This window comes from Leopardus geoffroyi, chromosome D1 (assembly GCF_018350155.1).
Source record: "Leopardus geoffroyi isolate Oge1 chromosome D1, O.geoffroyi_Oge1_pat1.0, whole genome shotgun sequence".
NCBI lineage: Eukaryota > Metazoa > Chordata > Mammalia > Carnivora > Felidae > Leopardus > Leopardus geoffroyi.
This window is the reverse complement of record NC_059329.1, coordinates 110,177,757-110,200,159: the sequence shown is the minus strand read 5'-3', so window position 1 is coordinate 110,200,159 and position 22,403 is coordinate 110,177,757. Positions and strand designations below refer to the sequence as shown.

At 38.4% G+C, this 22,403-nt stretch overlaps 1 protein-coding gene across 4 annotated transcripts in view; it reads right to left on the bottom strand.

Moving 5' to 3' along the window:
• The window catches only part of KDM2A (lysine demethylase 2A), a 116,634-nt gene that overhangs the window by 80,399 nt on the left and 13,832 nt on the right, over positions 1–22,403 (bottom strand). The window contains exons 1-2 of one of the 4 annotated variants that reach the window (XM_045486008.1): positions 4,230–4,278; positions 881–1,029 (exon numbers count right to left, since the gene is read on the bottom strand). The exons of the other annotated variants lie outside the window; for them this stretch is intronic. Coding sequence (XP_045341964.1) covers positions 881–1,029; positions 4,230–4,263 — 183 coding nt within the window. The 5' untranslated portion in view covers positions 4,264–4,278. Of the gene's footprint in view, positions 1–880; positions 1,030–4,229; positions 4,279–22,403 lie in introns of those variants that run through there. 4 annotated transcript variants of the gene reach the window in all.

Below are 22,403 nucleotides of genomic sequence, written 5' to 3'. Positions count from 1 at the left end.
CATCCAAAATAGGTTAATCCAGAGACAGAAAGGCAACTAGTACTTAGCACAAGCTGCAGGGAAAGAAAATGGGGAGACCGCTTAATGGTAAAAGGTTTCTTTTTTGGGTGCTTAAAATGTCTTGGAACTAGAAAGACATGATGGTTACACAACATACTGAATATACTAAATGCCAATGAATAGTGCACATTAAAATGGTTGATGGTTACTTTTATGTTAGGTGAACTTTACCGTTAAGTTTTTTTCAATGATACAGAAAAAAATGTAAAAGCTATTTTTGTCTGGTAAACTGTACAAAAACAGGTGGCTCGTAAAACTTGGCACATGGATTGTCAGGTGCTGACCTCTACTCTAGGTGAAAAGAGACTAAAGAGTCATAACTAAACGCAATGCATAAACCTGGACTAAATCCAGAATTGAAAAAAGTCAGAAAAAAGGCTATGCAGAACATTTGGGGAAAAGTTAACATTGGATACCGTGGAATTAGTGTAATTTTCTTTAAGTAAGACAATATATTAGTGGTAAAGTCATTTCTTATTCCTAGGAGAGGTGTGCTGAAATATTTAGGGATAACATCATGATATGCAAATTACTTTCAAATAATTCCACTCCAAAAAATACATGTAGAACTAAAGAAACGTGGCGATTTTTTTTTAAACAATTGGGGACTCTGAAGGATATATAAATGTTCATTGTATTTCTCTTTTAACTTTCCTGTATTAGAACTTTTTCAAAATAAAAATGTTTGGGGGAAAGTGTATTTTATGAATATAGAAAACTGGCTTGAGACTGACTAATATGAAGTCTGACAATATGTTAAGATTAATGTTCCATATTCCTCGGGAATAGGGCTTATTACAAGCTGGGCTGAGGACTATACCTGGTTCCAGGATTCTTTTCTGGGACCGAAAAGCATCACTCTTCCAAGGACAGGCTTAATCAGGTAGGAAGACTGGTAGGACCCGGGCCTTCTGATGGGTATAAGGCCCATGGGTATAAGATGCACCATGATCACTAGAATAGGAATTCCTGGAAAATAACACATACGTGCATGCACATAACACAAAACACACACAATTTGGCACTGTAAGCCTATATTCCCACTGATTTAGGTAAAACTAAATTTAAATTCTCCTCCTAGGCAGAGGCATGGTTTAAATGAACGATGAGTATTAAGAAGGGCACTTGTGATGACTACCGGGTGTTGTTGTATGTAAGTGTTGAATCACAAACTTCTACTCCTAAAACCAGTATTACACTGTATGTTTGGTGTTATTTATTTTAGAAAGAGAGCACCCTGGGGGAGGTGGGGAGAGGGGCAGAGGGAGAGAATCTTAAGCAGGCTCCATGTTCAGTGCAGAGTCTGACGCGGGTCTCAATCCCATGACCCTGAGATCATGACCTGAGCCAAAATCAAGAGTCAGATAGAGTTGGACACTCAACCAACTAAGCCACCCAGGCACCCCTACACTGTATGTTAACTACTAACTGGAATTTAAATAAAAACTTGAAAAAACAAAATTTCCCCCAAAGGGGAAAAATATCTGACTATACAAGTTAAATGACCCCTGAAGCATTTTTATGGAACTAAAATCACATAACATCTCTAGAACCACCCATATGAAATTTTACAGCAAGAAAAAAATTACTTATCCCTAACACAGGTTGTTGTAGACCAGCAGAGCCCAAAAGAAACATAATGTCAGCTACATGTACAATTTTTTCTAGTAGCTGTATTTTTTAAAGGTGATATTAATTTTTAATGTTTTTTTAATGCTTTATTTATTTTTGAGAGAGAGACAGAGACAGAGTATGAGCAGGGGAGGGGCAGAAAGAGAGGGGACAGAATCGGAAGGAGGCTCCAGGCACTAAGCTGTCAGCACAGAGCCCAAAGTGGGGCTCAAACTCACAAACTGTGAGGTCATGACCTGAGGTGAAGTTGGATGCTTAACCGACTGAGCCACCCAGGCAGCCCAAAGGTGATATCAATTTTAATATGTTTTATTTAAATCATTAAATCTACTCATATGTAATACATAATAGCATTTCAATATGTTATCATTATGAAAAAATTACGGGGATAATTTACATTCTTTTCCCATACTAAGTCTTCAAAATTCAGTGTGTATTTTATACTCTCGTCTCAATTTAGATGAGTCACATTTCATATGCTCAACAGCCACATGTGACTAGTGGCTTACTACACTGGACAGGACGATCTAACTCTTGGAAAAAGCAACAAAAGCAAAGCTTGGAAAATGAGCTACCAATAAAGTGATTAATATATGTATATGAATCTCCCAAGGCAACATAGGCTGGAAATGTTCCATATTTTCATATGATAATCAGGTAAACAACAACTATTTATCAAGGTATAACTTACAAACTAACTTCAATCCCTACTCTGGTATCCCGCAGGACACCCTACAAACAAAAAAAGTTATCATATCTCTATTGTGGGCAAAAGGAACTTTACTACACCACGTCACACACATACTGGGCTGGGAGTTCTTTTCTTTGACCTTCATTGCCAGGTTCAGTCTAAGATGAGAGTGAAAGAAGAGGAGCTGAGTCTTTTGCTCCACTCTCCACCATCACTCTCCCAAAGTGATTAGAAATAACACCACTCTAAATTGGTATTTTCCTTCGTCCACTAACCCCTCTCCACATAATTCTGTCCAACTTACCTCTAATTCTCCAAAGAGAGATCATGTCAAATCCATATTCTCCAACTCTTAGATCCCTGCTCCCAAATTAACTATAGCCTCTTCCTCTTGACCTTCCCTTACTTAAAAAGAAAATTCTGTCCGAACAAGTGGCTTTAGGAGAACGAGTAACATCACTTCAAGATCAATCTCCTTCCCTAAGTGGGCTGGAATCTACTTCCCAATGTGTACATACTGCTAACAAAAATGCCACAGGTCACTACAAAAATAATTTAAGTATACTTGAGGATCAGTGATATGAAAAGAATAGCTTCAATTACACTTTCCTATTATCCTCCCCCAAACGCTTTCCTTGCCCCCAAAGAAAGTGGCAACATTTTCCCATTTTTGAGAAAAGGAAAACTTTTTTACTTGTCAGACTAACAAACAATATCTTTGACTCATAGTTGTGGAATTTAAGATAAGCTGAAAGACAGTAAATTTCATAAGCTCTGACCTATATTTATTGGCTGGAAAAGCAAATGTATATTTTTGAGCTAAATGGCTTAAGCTATGTTTATTTCTTCTGGCTTCTTCCCCTTGACTAAACCTTTCGAGAGTTATAAAGAATTCTACAATTTGGCTCAAGATCAGACACTATGTAACAAATTGTTGAATTTTGCTATCATTTTGTTACTGAGTCTATAAAAATACATATTCTAATAACCAGAAATTGTAAATATTTTCAAAATTACTAAATCACTATCTTTTTAATTCTTGACCTACGAAGTAGAAACTGTGTGTAAAGAAAAAGACATGGAAGGATACATGAAGTGATAAAATAGTTACTTCTGGGGAAGGGATTGGGGCTAGAGAGTTAAGGGCCTCTTTAACCTTCTCTGTAAAACTTGGGGCCCCTGTCAGTTAAGTATCTGACTTTAGCTCAGGTCATGATCTCACGGTTTGTGAGTTTGAGCCCTGCATCAGGTTCTGTGCTGACCGCTCAGATCCTGGAGCCTGCTTAGGATTCTGTGTCTCCCTCTCTCTGTGCCCCTCCCCCGCTCGAGCACGCGCGCACGCACACTCCCTCTTTCTCAAAAATAAACATTAAAAAAAAACCTTATCTGTAAAACTTTAATTTTATGCAATAATGCATTCATATTTTATTTGCATAATTAAAAACCAGTCAGATTTGAAATATGTAGAACTAGTTCATTATATAACTTAGTTTTGAAAATTATAATATATACCATTTATTAAAACTTCATTGTTCACAAAGCAGTCTACAGTCGTTATCCCATTAAATCCTCAACCGTAAAAAGGTATCATTATTGCCCCCCCCACCCCCATTTAGAAATGAGTAAACTGAGACTCAGAGAGGTTAAGAAGTATCTTGTTTAAGGTCACACAAATGTTGGGACCCAGAAGGAACTCCAAAACGACACTAAAGCATACCATAGGGAACTTAACACACTGGTTATATATAGTCCTGCTAAAGGAATATTGAGTTAATTCAGGAATAAAGAGAAAACACTTTTTAGCTTTTGCCCTTAAAGAGCTCCAAAAGAAAATCTGCTTATTTACCTGTCTGCCTCAATAAAGGAAGCAGTAGGAACATCCGTATTTGATTGGCTTTTTGAAAAGCTGAATAGGGCTGTGGCATCCTGAACCTATTGAAAGTTTTAAGAGATTTAAGTAGAACTGTAGTACTGAGTTAGGTACCTACCACAGGCCCATACCTCAGCTCTTTTGGTTTATTCTAGGTGAAGTACAATAGACAATTTCAGCGGATTGCACTTTATGGCATGGATTATTTGTTTCTAATAAAGGGAAAAAAATCTATGATTTGAGTTTACCTACCAAAATACCCCATCATTTTCTTTAACGACAGTGACAGCAACAAGTACTTACACCAAGTATTTTGATCTAGTAAAGACTCCACATTAATCAATCAAAATGTATGTATCAAGTCGATTTACATCACCACTATTTCAGCCAGAAGTCTTACTATAAGAATGTCCTAATGTAATGGAATTACTCAGTCTCTGGGTAAGCCCTTGATCCCTGAAATTCTCTTTCCTTCTTACTTTAATAAGTTTTAGCTAGGTTCAATGACTCCTGAAATCCAGTGAAAGGCCTATCTTTTAACCTGACCTTTCCTAAGATGGCACAAGAGATATGGTTAAGCCTGGATGAAATACACACAAGGCTTATTTCTACTTTCATACACCAAATCTTTCATAATAGCATTGTTTTTAAGTTGATTACATACTGTAGACTCATATGGCAGACACTTTCATAAATTTTAGTTCTGTTTCAACTTCCATCTTGCATTGCGTTTCTGGCTGTTTTTACCTGGCTCAGGAAATCTTTACTGTTAGTGCCACAAATTAACTTTAGACCTCAGCCAGGTTATCAAGGAGTTTCAATCATTAACATGATCCCAAATGAGACCAGAAAGCTAGTACCTTTGAGAACTTTTATAAAACACTTATCCTCCGATTAAGGAATAAATAGATAAAACCCACTAAAGTGATAGAGAAAACATGGCATTATAGTTCGTAACCAATAATAAACTGAAGAGCTTTCTACAGCAAATAGTAAATAAATAAATGTAAATGGTTACTTTCCTTCCAGTTTTGGTACTGCTCATTTTGTATTTAGTAGCATCAGTTCATACTACACATGCTGTTTCAAGTTCCTTTCCCAAACTCTATTCCCCATTCTATCATCTTTCCTTACAAATGATGACCTCATGACTTAACTTTACAAAGAACATCAAAACTTAAAAGCTAACAATTATATCATCCCCCACCATGTTGGGACAACCGCACCCTCTTTGATCTTGCCCCCAACATTAAGATACCTTCTCACTGGGTCTCAGGAAATTCAGTCCGATGTCAAGACAACTAAGTTCTATATTGTGCTTTTCCGGTCTTCCTTTCTAAGATTATTACTTCTTTCGCTCTCTTCCCTCACCCGTTCAAGACTCACCGTTTCCAGAGAAGCCATTACTTAATCCTGATTCCTGAATTCCTGTCACCACAATCCACCCAGTAACCATAAGTAGAACTCTTCTCTTTTTCTTTGCCACTACATCTAGACCAACCGAGGAGAGCTCAAATTCTACCTTCTCGTGAGTTTCTGCAACTGAGTGCTATATTTTGCTTACTGATAAAAATTTAAAAAGAAAGTCAGGGCACCTGGGTGGCTTAGTCGGTTGAGGGTCTGACTTTGGCTCAGGTCATGATCTTGCGGTTCGGGAGTTTGAGCCCCATGTCAGGCTCTGTGCTGACAGCTCAGACTGGAGCCTGCTTCAGATTCTGTGTCTCCATCTCTCTCTGCCCCTCCCCGACTCATGCGCTCTCTCTCAAAAATAATAAACATTTAAAAAAAAATTTTTTAGTAAGAAAAAAACTCCAAAAGTTTAGCAGGTCAAATGTGCATTTGTGTGTTAACAATTAAAATACAGTAACAGTGCCTTTGACATACTTCATAGAACACGATTCCAAAATAATTTAGGAATTACAAAGTTATAAAAAAAAATAAAAAGAAGTTCAATGGTGCTTTGGATCTTTTTTCCCGAGCTCATCTAATTCTTTCCTACAATAAAAAATACGTTATTTAATTTTTTAAATTTTTAATAATTTTTGGAGTGCCTGCCTGGCTCAGTTGGTGGAGCATGCAACTCTTTATCTCAGGGTTATGAATTCTAGCCCTATGTTGGGTGCAGATATTATTTAAAAATAAAATCTTTAAAAAAATTTTTTTTGGTTACCTGTAAAGATAAAAGTATATCTGAGAAAAGACAATAAATTGATGATCGGTAAAAAAAATATAAAATAAAAAATAAATAAAATAAAATTAAATAAAATAAAAATAAAATAAAAATAAATGGATGATCAGTGAAATTGCTGAAGAACCTCAAGGTACCACACCACAAATTACTTTCCAATTACAAAGGAAAAACTACATTTTTACAGGAAAGACCTGACAATCATAACTGTAACAGAGTCAAACCTAGCATCATCAGGAGTGAGGTAACCTGACACGGTGTCTCATGATATAATGCAATATATATACACAGTGGTACAGTATTTTTGCCAAAATACTTAACTTGAATTTCATCACCTAAAGCCCCACAAACAAAATAAAATATAGCTAAAATGCTCCTTTCCTCATGTTTTACTCTCAATTTAGTCACTATCAAATGGCCTCTGGGAGGATCCCCAACAACCACCATGAAAAATGGGAGTTGTAAAATACATATGGATTTGGAGCCAGAGATATCTAACTTTGAATCCTGGATCTGATGCTAATTACTAAACTTACATTAGCTCTGTACCTCAGTTTCTTCATCTATAAAATGAGATAGTATAAATCACCACCAAACTTCAGAGGTTGCTACAATAATCAAATAACGTATCTAATACATGTAAAATATCTAAAATACTGCCTGGTATATTAGAACTATTCAGTATATGTTGGTTGCCCTACCATAACACACATTTGTTCTCTATGTGTTGTGGTTAACAAAGGACTTTTATATACATCCAGTCTCATTATCTGATCCTCCCTGTAAACCATAGCTACAATTCAGTAACAAATACAATTAACATAAATCTGCCTGCAAGGAGTTAATCTAACATTAGAAAAATTTGTATTCATTTGTACATGCTCTTTACACAGGTAGTACTTGTTTTGCATACTCCCAATATGCACAAATTTCAGTTACCACAGTTTAGTTAATCCCCCAACAACATACTTCAAATTTTAATTACCATGGTATATGAACTCTGAGTTGTTGCATAAAATATAAACTTTACTGCGAGTTCCTTAGTCCACAATTCACCATGTAAACAACAGATGTACATCATGATCAGTAACCAATCACATCACTTCTTTCAAAGTATGTTAGTGATGGGGAGCCTGGGTGGCGCAGTCGGTTAAGCGTCCGACTTCAGCCAGGTCACGATCTCGCGGTCCGGGAGTTCGAGCCCCGCGTCAGGCTCTGGGCTGATGGCTCAGAGCCTGGAGCCTGTTTCCAATTCTGTGTCTCCCTCTCTCTCTGCCCCTCCCCCGTTCATGCTCTGTCTCTCTCTGTCCCAAAAATAAATAAACGTTGAAAAAAAAAAAAAATTAAAAAAAAAAAAAAAAAAGTATGTTAGTGATGAGTCATTGGACACGTTATTCAGTTCACACACAAACAGCAAAGTATATAGTTGTATTGCCTCCTACTCTACCAGTGATAAACCCATTTACAAAATGGACAATCAAGAGAGGGAGCTGGCCAACAAGACGAAAATGAAGCAAAGAAACGAAAAGTGATAATGCTAGAAGTAAAACCTGGAAAGAAAATAAATGGGAGTTACACACATCAGAGAAAATTAGTATAGGTAAACTTTTCAACATAAATAAGGAAAGCGATTATGACAACAAGGATGAAGATGCCCCAGAGGAAGAGTTCTTAAAGGAACTCTCAAAGATATTACATGACCCTGAAAGTACAAAGGATGGAAGCCACAACACCCAAAAGATATTTGCTCCATATTGTAAGTTATGACAAGAAGCAGGCAAGCACTATTTAAACTACTCAATACGTTTTTAAACAAAGAAATAAAAACTTTTTTTTTTTTAAAGATTTTATTTTTGGGGGCGTCTGGGTGATTCAGTTAGTTAAGTGTCTGGCTTTGGCTCAGGTCATGATCTCATGGTTCATTAGTTCAAGCCCCGCATCAGGCTCTGTGCTGTCAGCTCAGAGCCTGGAGCTTGCTTCAGATTCTGTGCGTCCCTCTCTCTCTGCCCCTCCCCCACTCGTGCTGTCTCTCTCTCTCTCTCTCTCAAAAACAAACATTAAAAAAAATTTTTTTAGGGGCGCCTGGGTGGCGCAGTCGGTTAAGCGTCCGACTTCAGCCAGGTCACGATCTCGCAGTCCGTGAGTTCGAGCCCCGCGTCAGGCTCTGGGCTGATGGCTCAGAGCCTGGAGCCTGTTTCCGATTCTGTGTCTCCCTCTCTCTCTGCCCCTCCCCCGTTCATGCTCTGACTCTCTGTCCCAAAAATAAATAAACGTTGAAAAAAAAAATTTTTTTTTAATTTTTTTAGTATTTTATTTTTTAAGTAATCTCTATACCCAAAATGGGGCCCATACTCACAACTGCAAGATCAAGAGGTACACGCTCCATCAACTAAGCCAGCGAGGTGCCCCCCAAAATAAAACACTTTAACATTCAATGTTTCTAATGCTTTAAATTAGTGTACCAAATAAATATTAGTTTTGCTAGTTTTTCATTTCCTCATATATTTATAACCAATAATGAAATAGTTTTTAAATATATTTTTTCAAATTTTTTAGCATTTATTATTGAGAGACAGACAGAGAGAGATCACGAGCAGGGGAGGGGCAGAGAGAGAGACACAGAATCCGAATCTGAAGCAGGCTCCAGGCTCTGAGCTGCCAGCACAGAGCCCGATACGGGGCTCGAACTCACAACCGGTGAGATCATGACCTGAGCTGAAGTCGGATGGCTCAACCGACTGAGCCACCCAGGCGCCCCAGTTTTTAAATATTTTTTTTTTCTTCAACGTTTTTTTTTATTTTTATTTTTGGGACAGAGAGAGACAGAGCATGAACGGGGGAGGGGCAGAGAGAGAGGGAGACACAGAATCGGAAACAGGCTCCAGGCTCTGAGCCATCAGCCCAGAGCCCGACGCGGGGCTCGAACTCACGGACCGTGAGATCGTGACCTGGCTGAAGTCGGACGCTTAACCGACTGCGCCACCCAGGCGCCCCAAAATATTTTAACAAAAAATTAAAATGTCACTTCATGAGGCATCTGGGTGGCTCAGCTGGTTGAACGTCCAACTCCTGATTTTGGCTCAGGTCACAATCTCACGAACTGTGAGATCTGAGATTGAGCCCTGCATCAGGCTCTGCACTGACATGCCAGAGCCTGCTTGGGATTCTCTGTCTCCCTCCCTCTCTGCTCCTCCTTGACTCGCGTGTGCACGCTCTCTCTCAAAATAAATAAATAAACATTATAAAAACAAGGGGCACCTGGGTGGCTCAGTTGGTTAAGCATCCGACTTCAGCTCAGGCTATGATCTCACATTTCATGAGTTAAGACCTACATTAGGCTCTCTACTGTTAGTGCAGAGCCCACTTTGGATCCTCTGCTCCTCCCCCCTCCACCTCTCTCTCTCTCTCTCTCTCTCTTAAAAGTAAGTTTAAAAAAAAAAAAAGTATTTTTTAATCTAACCACAGAACAGTTGTAAATTCTTCAAGTTACTTTTTAAAAACCTATCTATTATTTTCCACAAATGAAAGATGTGAATCAATGTCTGCTATTCAAAGACAAACTCAATAATTTTTAACTCTTCCTAGGTATATGGGGAATGAAAAATAAAATTTTATAACCCTCACTTTAAAATATGTTACAATCTGGGGCACCTGGGTGGCTCAGTTGGTTAAGTATCTGACTTCGGCTCAGGTCATGATCTCACAGTTCATGGGTTGGAGCCTTGCTTTGGGCTCTGTGCTGACAGTGCAGAGCCTGCTTGGGATTCTCTCTTTCTCCCTCTTTATGCCCCTCCCCTGCACTGTCTCTTCCTTTCTCTCAAAATAAATAAATAACCTTAAAAATAATAATAATAAAATGACAAGTCACAGACTGGAAAAAGTATTTGTAGCACATACATCTAACAAAGAATTTGTATCCAAATATATAAAGAACCTACAAATCAAAAATGAAAAGACGAACCAATAAAAAGGGGGTGGGAGGCAAAAGATTCGAACAGACATTTTATCAAAGAAGATACACAAATGGCCAATAAGCACATGGAAAAACATTCAACATCATTAGTCATCAGAGAAATACGAATTAAAGTAATAAGATATTACTTTGTACTCATTAGAATGGCCAATATCAAAAACAAAATGCTGGCAGGAATATGGAGCAACAGCAGATCTCATGTATCATTGTGGGGGGGGGGAGGTATAAAATGGAATCCCATATATCATTATGGGCAGGAGGTATAAAATGGAATCTCAAATATCATTGTGTGGGGGGAGGTATAAAATGGAATAGCATTTCAAGAGCTTAGCAATCTCTAAAGTTACACATATATTTATCACATGGCCTAGCAATTTCTCCTTTGTATGTAAAAACAAGTCTGCATCAACCTATATAAGAATATTTACCACAACCTTATTCATAATAGCCCCAAATGGAAAACAATGTAAATGTCCATCAAGGGGCGCCTGAGTGGCTCATTCGGTTAAGTGTCAGACTCTCCTATTCGCTCAGGTCGTGATCTCACAGTCCTGACATCAAGCCCCACACTGGGCTCCACACTTGAGTGTGGGGCCTGATTGGGATTCTCTCTTTCCCTCTCTCTCTCTACCCCTCCCCTGCTCATGTGCACAAGCTCACTCTCTCCCTCTCTCAAAATAAACATTAAAAAACATAAAAATAAATTTAAAACATTTTAAATGACGCCACAGATATCCTATCAGCAAAATCCAGAAGGTGGGAAATTCTAGAAGACAAGTGACCAAATATTTCCACAAGAAAAGAAAAAGAAAAAAGGGGAGAAGTGACCAACAGATTGAGAGACTTCAGACACAGAGCAACCATACAAAACATGTGGCTAGCCTTGTTTGAAAAATGAGATAGGGCACCTGGGTGGCTCAGTTGGTTGAGCATCTGACTTCAACTTAGGTCATGATCTCAACAGTTTGTGGGTTCAAGCCCTGCTTCGGGCTCTGTGCTGACAGCTCACAGCATGGAACCTGTTTCAGATTCTGTGTCTCCCTGTCTCTCTCTGTCCCTCCCCTGCTCATGCTCTGTCTCTGTGTCTCAAAAATAAATAAATATTAAACAAATTAAAAAGAAAAAAAAAAGAAAGAAAAACGAGACAGCCAACCATTAAAAAAAGTCAGATGATTAGGGAAATTTGAACAATAAAGATATTAAGAAATCTTTCAGAGGCATCTGCCTGGCTCAGTAGGTAGAGCATACAGCTCTTGGTCTTGGAGTGGTGAGTTCAAGCCCCACAATGGATGTATAAATTACTTAAAACTAAAATCTGAAAGAAAGAAAGAAAGAAAGAAAGAAAGAAAGAAAGAAAGAAAGAAAGAAAGAAATGAAAAGAAAGAAAGAAAGAAAGAGAAAGAAAAGAAAGAAAAGAAAGAAAAGGAAGAAAGAAAAAAACTGTTCATTGTTTTCCTGAGATACTGGCAATATGGCTATGCTTTTGAAGTCTTTGTGTATTACAGAGAAACATGGATGAATCTCACAATGTTGGGCAAAACAAGCCAGACACAAAAGAATACACACTATATTATTCCATTTCTTAAAAGCTCAAAATGAAGTAAAACTAAATTATAGAGCCAGCAGTCTCCACTAGTGAAGAAAAACAAACCAGTGACTGGGAGGGGCATGAGAAAGCTTCTGAGGTGGTGGTAATTCCAAATCTTGACCAAGTGGTAGTTACCAGGGTATTCATTTTGTGATCATTCACTGAACTATAATAAATTTACATTTTATGCTCTTTTCTGTATGTGCATTATACTTCACAAACAGTAAATTTTACTTTTACTATTTACTTACTAAAAACTTAGATATAGGGGCGCCTGGGTGGCTGAGTCGGTTAAGTGTCCAACTGTGAAATTTCGGCTCAGGGCATGATCTCACGGTTCAGGAGATCTCACAGTTCTCTCTCCCTCTTTTTGCCCCTCCCCCACTTGCACACACAGGCCCTCTCTCTCAAGGTAATAAACTTAAAAAAAAACAAAACACTTAGATATATATAACTTAAATATATACAGATGAAGTAAATGAACCTATCTGGGATTTAATTCAAAATAATTGAGAGGGAGTGGAGGACTGGGGTGAAAGAAGAGTTCCTCATGTTAATGATTTTTGCAGTTGGTGATAAATATACAGGAATTTATTATTTATTACACTATTCTTTACTCCATGCAAATTTAAATTTTTCCATAAGTTTTTAATGTTCATAACCTTAACTACTTCACTTCTAGGAATGATAATATACTAGAAACACAGAAAAACAAATATATAATTAAGTTCACTGTGTTATCTTTAACGCCCCCAAAAGCGAATATAACCTAGTGCCCAATAACAGAAAAATGAGCAAATGAACTATAGAAGGTCACAGCGTTAACTTTCACAAAAGTTTAGTGACATGGAAATGATAATAAATTTTGAAAGCAAGATATATAAAATTATATCAAGCATAATCTCAGCTACATAAAATACTTTTATGCATGGGAAAAAATTGGAAGATATGCTAAAATGGTGATGCTGGTTAAGTCAGGGATTATGAGTGACCTTCTTGTATTTTTCGCCACCAGCATTTGTAACTTTTATCACTGGGCGGGGGGAAATCCTCCTAAAAATATTGATTCTATCAAAGTAGAGGGAAGAAAGCAAGAACACTAATAAAGAAGCCATCACTATTATATTCAAAAGACTGATCAGTATGGAAAAAGGTAAACAAAATTTTACCCATGGGAAAATCCCACTTGAACTTTTCTCAAGTCCTTTGTATTATCCCTATGTTTAATTACAATTCTAGAGTACAACTAGCCAATAAACTATTTTTAGAATTTAATAGCATATAAAAAAGCATTATACACCCAAAGGAACTTCTTCTTTTCAGAAACTGAATAGAGACTATTATTTCACAGCTAAGCCAGTGTTTCTGGTTTAAAATCCCGTGGTAATGAACCTATCAGATGCTTGTGAAATGAACAGACACATTTTGATTCAAACAGACATGTGTCAGCTTGCGATTCTACTCCCATTAGAGCTTTAGCAGAAGCCAATGAATTTTATTAATATAGGCAGGTACACATAATCATTCAAATGATTATAACAGAACAAGATTGAGAAATTTTAGTCAATAGTTGTTTTCAGATGGGTCTTAAAACTTTCATCAAATAGAATAGGAATTTCTAAGCCATGGTCATGTGTGTGTGATGGTTTTAGGTGTGGGGAGATAGCACATCTGTATGACTCTCAGCCTTCCCCCCTGTAAGAACAGCCTTCTCTCATTTTTCATAGGTTGGGAGTTTTCTAATTACCTAGCCATCAAACTCCCAACCTATGAAAAATGAGAGAAGGCTGTTCTTACAGGGGGGAAGGCTGAGAGTCATACAGATGTGCTATCTCCCCACACCTAAAACCATCACACACACATGACCATGGCTTAGAAATTCCTATTCTACTTTTACCCAGTGGAGTTCTTTGGCTCACAGCTGGTACAAAGTTGGCACAAGTATGGGGCACCTGGGTGGCATAGTCGGTTGAGTGCCTTGACTTCGGCTCAGGTCATCATCCTGCAGTTTGTGAGTTGGAACCTGGCATCGGGCTCTCTGTTGTCAGCACAGAGCCTATTTCAGATCTTCTGTCCCACCCTCCCTCTGGCCCTCCCTCACTGGTTCTCTCTCTCAAAATAAATACACTTAAAGAAAAAAAAAGATGGCACAAGTATCAAGAGAGGCTGTCCTGAATGGGCTATTATAATGGCCACATGGATTCCATAAAAGGAGAAAAGAAGTATAATTTATTTATTTAGAATTATAAAAACCTTTAGTAAGGCTTTGTACGGAATTTTTACAATGCTCCCCCCCTTTTTTTTTAATTAAACTCTACACCCAATGTGGAGCTCAAACTCACAATCCAGAGATCAAAAGTCACATGCTCTACCAACTGAATCAGGCACCCTCAGAATTTTTAAAATATAGAATCTAGAATAATTCTGTACCACATATGAAGAACTGGTTAAAAAATAAATAAATAAATAACAAAAAAAAAAAAAAGTAAAGAAGAAAATAGGTATCTCCAAATGTGTCCCCCATAACATAATGCTAGGGACAGTTCCTAGTATTTTCATAAATGACATAGAAGACAACATGGGGTAACAATACAAACAGAGGGAGATAAATTGAGAAAGAGCTCACAAGCCAAGTGAATGAATGTTGTATAATTAGCCTTTCACTTGGGCAAGTGTAAGGGAGAAGGCCTAGAGAATAATACATATAATAATTAATCTGAACTAGTTTTATCCAATAAAAAGTCACCCAAATCTATGCTGACACCTTATTACATTAGCCAAGAATCTCTGGTAGGGTTGTTCATAAAGTACTCTCCAAAACTGGTAAATTAAATACTACCACAGATGTAAAGATTAATATAAACAAATCAAAATTATATTTTTACCTCTGTATAAAACCATGGTATTCTCCCCAGTCAATGGCACCACCCATCAACCAACAACTAAAGCCAAGAACCCAGAAGTCACCCTCCTCTCCAAGAACATCGAATGAGATCACCAAGTCCCATCAACTCTGTGTCAAAATACCTTGACTCAGTCTAGCCTCTACCTCCATTCTTGATACCAAACCTCTAGTTATCATTTCTTTCTAAACTATTATAATAGATTATAATATATAATAGATTATAATATATAATATAATCTATTATAATAGATTCTTAAGGTGCCTGAGTAATAGTTTCTTTCTAAACTATTATAATAGATTATAATATATAATAGATTATAATATATAATATAATCTATTATAATAGATTTTTTTTTTTTTTTTTAATTTTTTTTTTCAACATTTATTTATTTTTGGGACAGAGAGAGACAGAGCATGAACGGGGGAGGGGCAGAGAGAGAGGGAGACACAGAATCGGAAACAGGCTCCAGGCTCTGAGCCATCAGCCCAGAGCCCGACGCGGGGCTCGAACTCACGGGCCGCGAGATCGTGACCTGGCTGAAGTCGGACACTTAACCGACTGCGCCACCCAGGCGCCCCTATTATAATAGATTCTTAAGGTGCCTGGGTGGTTCAGTTGGGTTAAGCGTCAAACTTTTGTTACCTCGTGAGTTCGAGCCCTGCATTGGGCTCTGTGGTTATGGCACAGAGCTGGCTTGGGATTCTGTCTCTCCTCTCTGCACCTCACCTGTTTGTGCTATCTCTCTTAAAATAAATAAATAAACTTAAAAAAACAATAAAAGTTAACTATAATAGTTGATTCTTATTTCATTCCCTTGCCTCTGCAATTTTTCCGCTACCAGCCTATCCTCCACAACACCCTCCAAAGGCAATCTCTCTAAAACAAAAGCATCATCAGGCCTCTTCCACATTTACAGTTCCTCTAACATCTTCCCATTTCCAATTGAATAAAGTACATACAACATTACAGGATTGACTTTTTGCATCTCAGATTCCCTCCCATCCTTATGTTCCAGTAACTCTAAACTACTGGCAATGCTGTTTTGAGCTTGTAACACGGTCTCATACGCATTTGCCTCTGGACGTGCTGCTTCCTCTACTTGGAATTTCCTTCCTTGCCCTCTGACATGCTTGGACCATACTTAATGTTCCAATACCCAACTTAGTAGTTTCCTTCTCATTCTCTCCTTTCTCTTGCCTCTATACTTTGTACTTCCTAAATTTCATTTATCACAGTATAGCATAATTATTTGTTTATATGGCTCTTATCAGACTATGAGGAGAGGTTACAAGATATTCATTTCTATATACGCAGTACATTCATTAAGCACCAACAGTATGCCTGACAATGTTTGTTAAATGAGCACAAAGCCAAAAAGAACAAAACTTCTGAACCTTTAATTCCTGTAGTTTTAATAACCACACTAAAAAATAGTTAACAGGTAGGAAAAGATGTGGAGAAAGGCAATTATAATAATTGAAGAAAAAAAAACAACTTCCACGTAAGGAAAGACTAAATAGCCTTCTTCAATTTAGAAAGTCTGAGATGTTTTATAACTAAAGGTACAAAAAGAAAACGGGACAATACTGTTTACTAAATCCTGAAAGCATGCAACCAGGCAGCAACACAGTATCTTAAAAGGAGTTCTTTTTAGGAATTCCATTTCTAAAAAATTCCCTTTATTTAACAGAGAATAAATTTAAACTCAAGGTATTCAGCCAAAACAATGGTGGAAGTGGGCCACATATGAAGCACTTAGCATGATGCCAAGCACAAAATTTACATCTGAGATATACTATTACATGGTTTCTATCAGTAAAGTGTGCAACTCCCTCTACAGGAAGTCAATGAATACCAACAACAAGCACTTTTCAGTCCACAACAACCTGTCGCAGGTAACACTGAGGCAGACGTTTATTGCTAAGAAAGCACCTTGGTAATCACTATATTGTACACCTGAAACTAATTTAACACTGTTAACTATACTAGAATTAAAATAAATAAAATAAGCTCCTTGGTATAGAAAGTGAATGAGCATGTACACCTGCTACAGCAAAAAAGCAACCTCTACTTTTTGATGTCTTATTCTGCTATACCATTCACTCAAGTCTGCCTAATTAAGGCCTGTACTTTATCTTTCCTTCCTTTAACCAATCATGGAGAAGTTTCCACTGACAGAAAGCCATGCGTGTGTGCTAGGTGCATATATAAAGATATAAATACATACACACACACACACACACACACATTTCGCTTTTGCTAGCAGCATTAAGCAGCAGTCTTCAAATACTTCTGGACTGCCTCTCATTCAAAGACACTCTGGCTATACAGCTATGATCAGTAGCTTAGAAAAACGTCCAAAATTCAACATATGAAGAAAAGTGTTTTTGTTTTTTTCTTTAAAAAATTTTTAATGTTTGTTTTTGAGAGAGAAAGAGAGAGAGAGATCATGAGCGGGGAAGGGGAAGAGAGAGGCAGAGACAGAATCTGAAGCAGGCTCCAGGCTCCGAGTTTTCAGCACAGAGCCTGACGCGGGGCTCGAACTCATCAGCTATGAGATCATGACCTGAGCCAAAGTTGGATGCTCAACCGACTGAGCCACCCAGGCACCCTGAGAAAAGTTAAAACTTTTTTTTAAACTTATTTTTTTTTTTAAGTTAATTTATTTTTGAGACAGAGACAGACAGAGCATGAACAGGGCAGGAGCAGAGAGAGAGGGAGACACAGAATCTGAAACAGGCTCCAGGCTCTGAGCTGTCAGCACAGAGCCCGACGTGGGGCTCGAACTCACGGACCGTGAGATCGTGACCTGAGCCGAAGTCGGACGCTCAACCGACCGAGCCACCCAGGTGCCCCTTTTTAAACTTATTTTTATTTTTATTTTATTTATTTATTTATTTATTTATTTATTTATTTTTTTTAAACGTTTATTTATTTTTGGGACAGAGAGAGACAGAGCATGAACGGGGGAGGGGCAGAGAGAGAGGGAGACACAGAATCGGAAACAGGCTCCAGGCTCTGAGCCATCAGCCCAGAGCCCGACGCGGGGTTCGAACTCACGGACGGTGAGATCGTGACCTGAGCTGAAGTCGGACGCTTAACCGACTGAGCCACCCAGGCGCCCCTAAACTTATTTTTAAAAAAATAACTTTAAGGGGCACCTGGGTGGCTCGGTTGGTTGAGCATCTGACTTTGGGTCAGGTCATGATCTCAGAGTTTGTGGGTTTAAGCCCTGCATCCGGCTCTGTGCTGACAGCTCAGAGCCTGGAGCCTGCTTCAGATTCTGTGTCTCCTTCTCCCTTTGCCCCTCCCCCATTCATGTTCTGTCGCTTTCTCAAAAATAAGTGAGCATTAAAAAAAATTTCTTTTAAATAACTTTAAGCTATGAAGCTTCAATTACAGTAACTAACTATAATTTTTTTTTTGAACACGCAGAAAACAAACTAAAATAATTCCACTGGTTCTCAAACTTTACCATCTACCAGAATCACCTGGTGGGCTTGTTGAACCCAGAGTGTCTGATTCAATAAGTTTGGGGTAGGACCTGAGAATGTATTTCTAACAAGCTCCCAGATGATGTGGTCAGGAGCACTTTGAAAACAACTAGTTTAAACAATTAGAACTGAGAAAGACCTCGCAGATGAATAACGTAAAGCCTGAATAACTACCACAGTCTTTCTGATTACCAATCTAAGGTTCTTTCCATTGTTAGGGTTCAGCTATTATGTTATAAATATTTCATGTACCTTTAGGAAGTGCAATTTTGTCCAATTCAACAGACATTTTTCTGAACACTTATATAAGACATGATCCTTGCCTTAAAGAAGTCTACTCTAGCTGGATGAAAAGAGACTCACTGTCAAATAATTACAACCCAAAGTGACTGGTCCCACAACAGAAATGCATGTAATGTGCCTCAGGAATGTAACTGAGGAGAACTCCAGAGAAGACTATCTGGGGCCTTTGGTGGGTAATTAGGAGCGTACCAGGAGGACAGAACGGGGTGGGAGGGAGAGCATTTTAGAGATGCACATTCACAGAAAAAAAAAAAAAAATCTATCAAGCACCTACTGTGGACCAGACACCGTACTAAGTATGGGGATAAAACAGTGAGAAAAGGTATGGTAGTAGCCTTTAATGAGGCTTGCAATCTGAAAGGGAAACAAACAATAATTCAAGTAAACATAAAGTCGCAATTTTGATAAGTGTTATGCATAAGAGATATTTTATGAGAATGTATAACAGGAAGATCTAGTCAAAGAAATGCTTCCCTACAAAAAGGGTCTGAAGGATGGTACCTTGGCATTCTATACAACATGTTCAAACCTTTGCGCGTAAGAATGTTTGTAGACACTATTACTGTTAAGCGAATGCTGTGTCTCCTTTCAAAGTTCAAAGGAGGGATATTGGTAGGCTACTACTCAACTCTACAAGACAAAAAGACTGTCGATTAGCTTCTTCACACTGCCTGGCAATGACTATGAATACTCATGCCCATTATCTAGGAAACCCATTTCCCAATATCAACAAACAGGGGAACTTTACTAATTATGAAAATAGCCTGGTGAACACAGTATAAGAGCAAGGGTAACCAGATGGTCTTAAGAAATGAGTAGTGTGTTCCTTCTTTCTCTATCCAGTGACCCTAACAAGTGAAGCAATCAGACATGGCAAATTCTTGTTCCTTGTCTCCCTTCTCTTTGATTCTGTTCTAAACATCACCCTCCTCATAACTGTGAGCACTCAACCACAGAATGGAATAGATTAATTTTATTACATTATGCTTTGTCTTCATAAAAAGTTAACCAACCAGCAATATGAGTCTTAATGATGTAAACAGTACTATGCTATGTATATGCCAGGGAAACCATGCCCTGTCCTCATGGAGCATACAATATAGACATAATTAAATTTTCTACCTTGGGGGCGCCTGGGTGGCTCAGTTGGTTGAGCAACCAACTTCAGCTCAGATCACCATCTCACAGTTTGTGGGTTCGAGCCCCGCGTTGGGCTCTGTGCTGACAGCTCGGAACCTAGAGCCTGCTTCAGATTCTATGTCTCCCTCTCTCTCTGCCCCTCTCCAACTTGTGCTGTCTCTGTCTCTGTCTCTCTCTCAAAAGTAAGTAAACATAAAAAAATTTCTATCTTGTACGCAGTTAGACATCATGAGAGATACGGAAAAAATTATGAGGATTCGAGAAAGAGGTTTCCTTCTACACACAGGACTAAGGAAGCAGTATCACAAATGACCTTTAGAAGATGAGAACTAAAGGGGCACCTGGGTGGCTCCATCGGTTAAGTATCTGACTCCTGATTTCAACTCAGGCGTGATTTCAGGGTCGAGACTGAGTCCCGCATTGGGTTCCATGCTGAGCATGGAGCCTGCTTAGGATTCTAGAAAGAAAGAAAGACAGACAGAAAGAAAGAGAAAAAGGATAAACTTTACCTTTAAAAAAAAAAAAAATGAGAACTAGGGTAGAGACAGGGAGACAATATAGCACAAGTGTATGGAAAAAAACAAGAAGGTAGCTTGGTTTGGCTGGAACATATATAAGTTAAGAGTAGCTAATAAGACTATAGTCAATTAGGGCCTGAATATCAGGCTAAGGAGTTTGTGCCTACAATGGCAAACGCTTAAGTTAACCAAGCACTTATAAACAATTTCCAAAAAGTAAGTTTTATTTTCACTAATTCCACACATGAAAAATTAAAGTTCCCAGGGGTGCTTGGCTGGCTCAGTCGTAGAGCATACAACTCTTGATCATAGGATCATTGAGTTCAAGCCTCACATGGGGGGTAGAGTTTACTTAACAAAAAATAAAAATAATAATAAAGAAATGAAGTTAAAAAAAGGTAAGTTTAATAAGCTGAAATTCAAAGCCAGGTCACATGAACCAAAGCCTAGTGTCCCTCCCATACCACCAGTGACTACAGAATGGGAAAGCTACAGAGAATAGGAACAACACGATCAGAACCTTGGAGCATAAACATTAAGAAATGACGGAGGGACACCTGGCTGGCTGGCTCAGTCAGTAGAGCATCTGACTCTTAACCTTAGAGTCATGAATTCAAGCTCTTCATTGGGCGTGAAGTCTACTTAAAAAATAAATAGTAGGGGCGCCTGGGTGGCGCAGTCGGTTAAGCGTCCGACTTCAGCCAGGTCACGATCTCGCGGTCCGTGAGTTCGAGCCCCGCGTCGGGCTCTGGGCTGATGGCTCAGAGCCTGGAGCCTGTTTCCGATTCCGTGTCTCCCTCTCTCTCTGCCCCTCCCCCGTTCATGCTCTGTCTCTCTCTGTCCCAAAAATAAATAAACGTTGAAAAAAAAAAAAAATTTAAAAAAAAAAATAAAAAATAAATAAATAAATAAATAGTAAATAAAATTAAAAATTTTTTAATTTAGGGGTTCCTGAGTGGCTCAGTCGGTTAAGCGTCTGACTTAGGCTCAGGTCATGATCTCATGGTTCGTGAGTTCAGGCCCCGCGTTGGGCTCTGTGCTGATGGCTTGGAGCCTGGAGCCTGCCTCAAATTCTGTGTCTCCCTCTGTCTGTCCCTCTGCTGCTTGCACTCTGTCTCTCACATTGTCTCAAAAATAAATAAACATTAAAACAAATTTAAAAAAAAAAATTTTTTTTTTTTAATTTAAATGGCAGTGGGAACAATCTAACAATGAATACTAGTAATTCATCGGGTCTTAGCTACTGATTAAACATGAGGGATAACAGACAAAGGAGTAATAGTTGATAACACCATTAAAAAAAAAAAAGCAGTGGTCTCTTCCATCTTAAAATATAACACACAAAAACCTAAGAGAGCCTTCTCTGGATCCTACACTTTAACTTGTAGCTACAACCTGCTCCCCTTGTCTCTTCACAGCCAATGTCTCTAAATGTCTCTTCTTTCATGATGTTTAATGTAACATTTATCTGATGTGTTCTGCTCCCAAATGCCACTGAAACCCCTGTTTAGTCACCATTAACCTCTATGTTGCCAAATCCAATGAAAATCTCAGCCTCTGGGTAGCATCCACCTCACCTGACCACTGCCCTCCTCTTTTTTTACATTCTCAGTATGAAATGTTTATGTAGCCCCTTCTTCTGTCATTTTCCTGACCTATAAAATTGAAATAAAAGCACCTTCTTCAGTTATGAGCATTAAGTGAGTAAAAATACACTAATGCTTAACACGGTGCTTGATAAACAGTACCACAGTTTCCTGTCTTCCAAGATACCAGTCTCTCTTGATTTTCCTCATACTTTTCTGCACACCCCTACCCCCCGCAATACCTTTGAAAGCTTACTCCACGTCTACCCAACTTCATTGACCATACCTATGCCAACGAGACACAATAAACCCTTCCTGTGGCCCAGAACCAGTTACCTACTCAACAGTTCTACCAGATGTCTCATAGGTATCTCACATTCAATCTATCCAAACTTACTCAAAACTGAGCTTATGTTCTTCCCTTCTATCTCCAGCCCTGCCCTTCCTTCAGTGT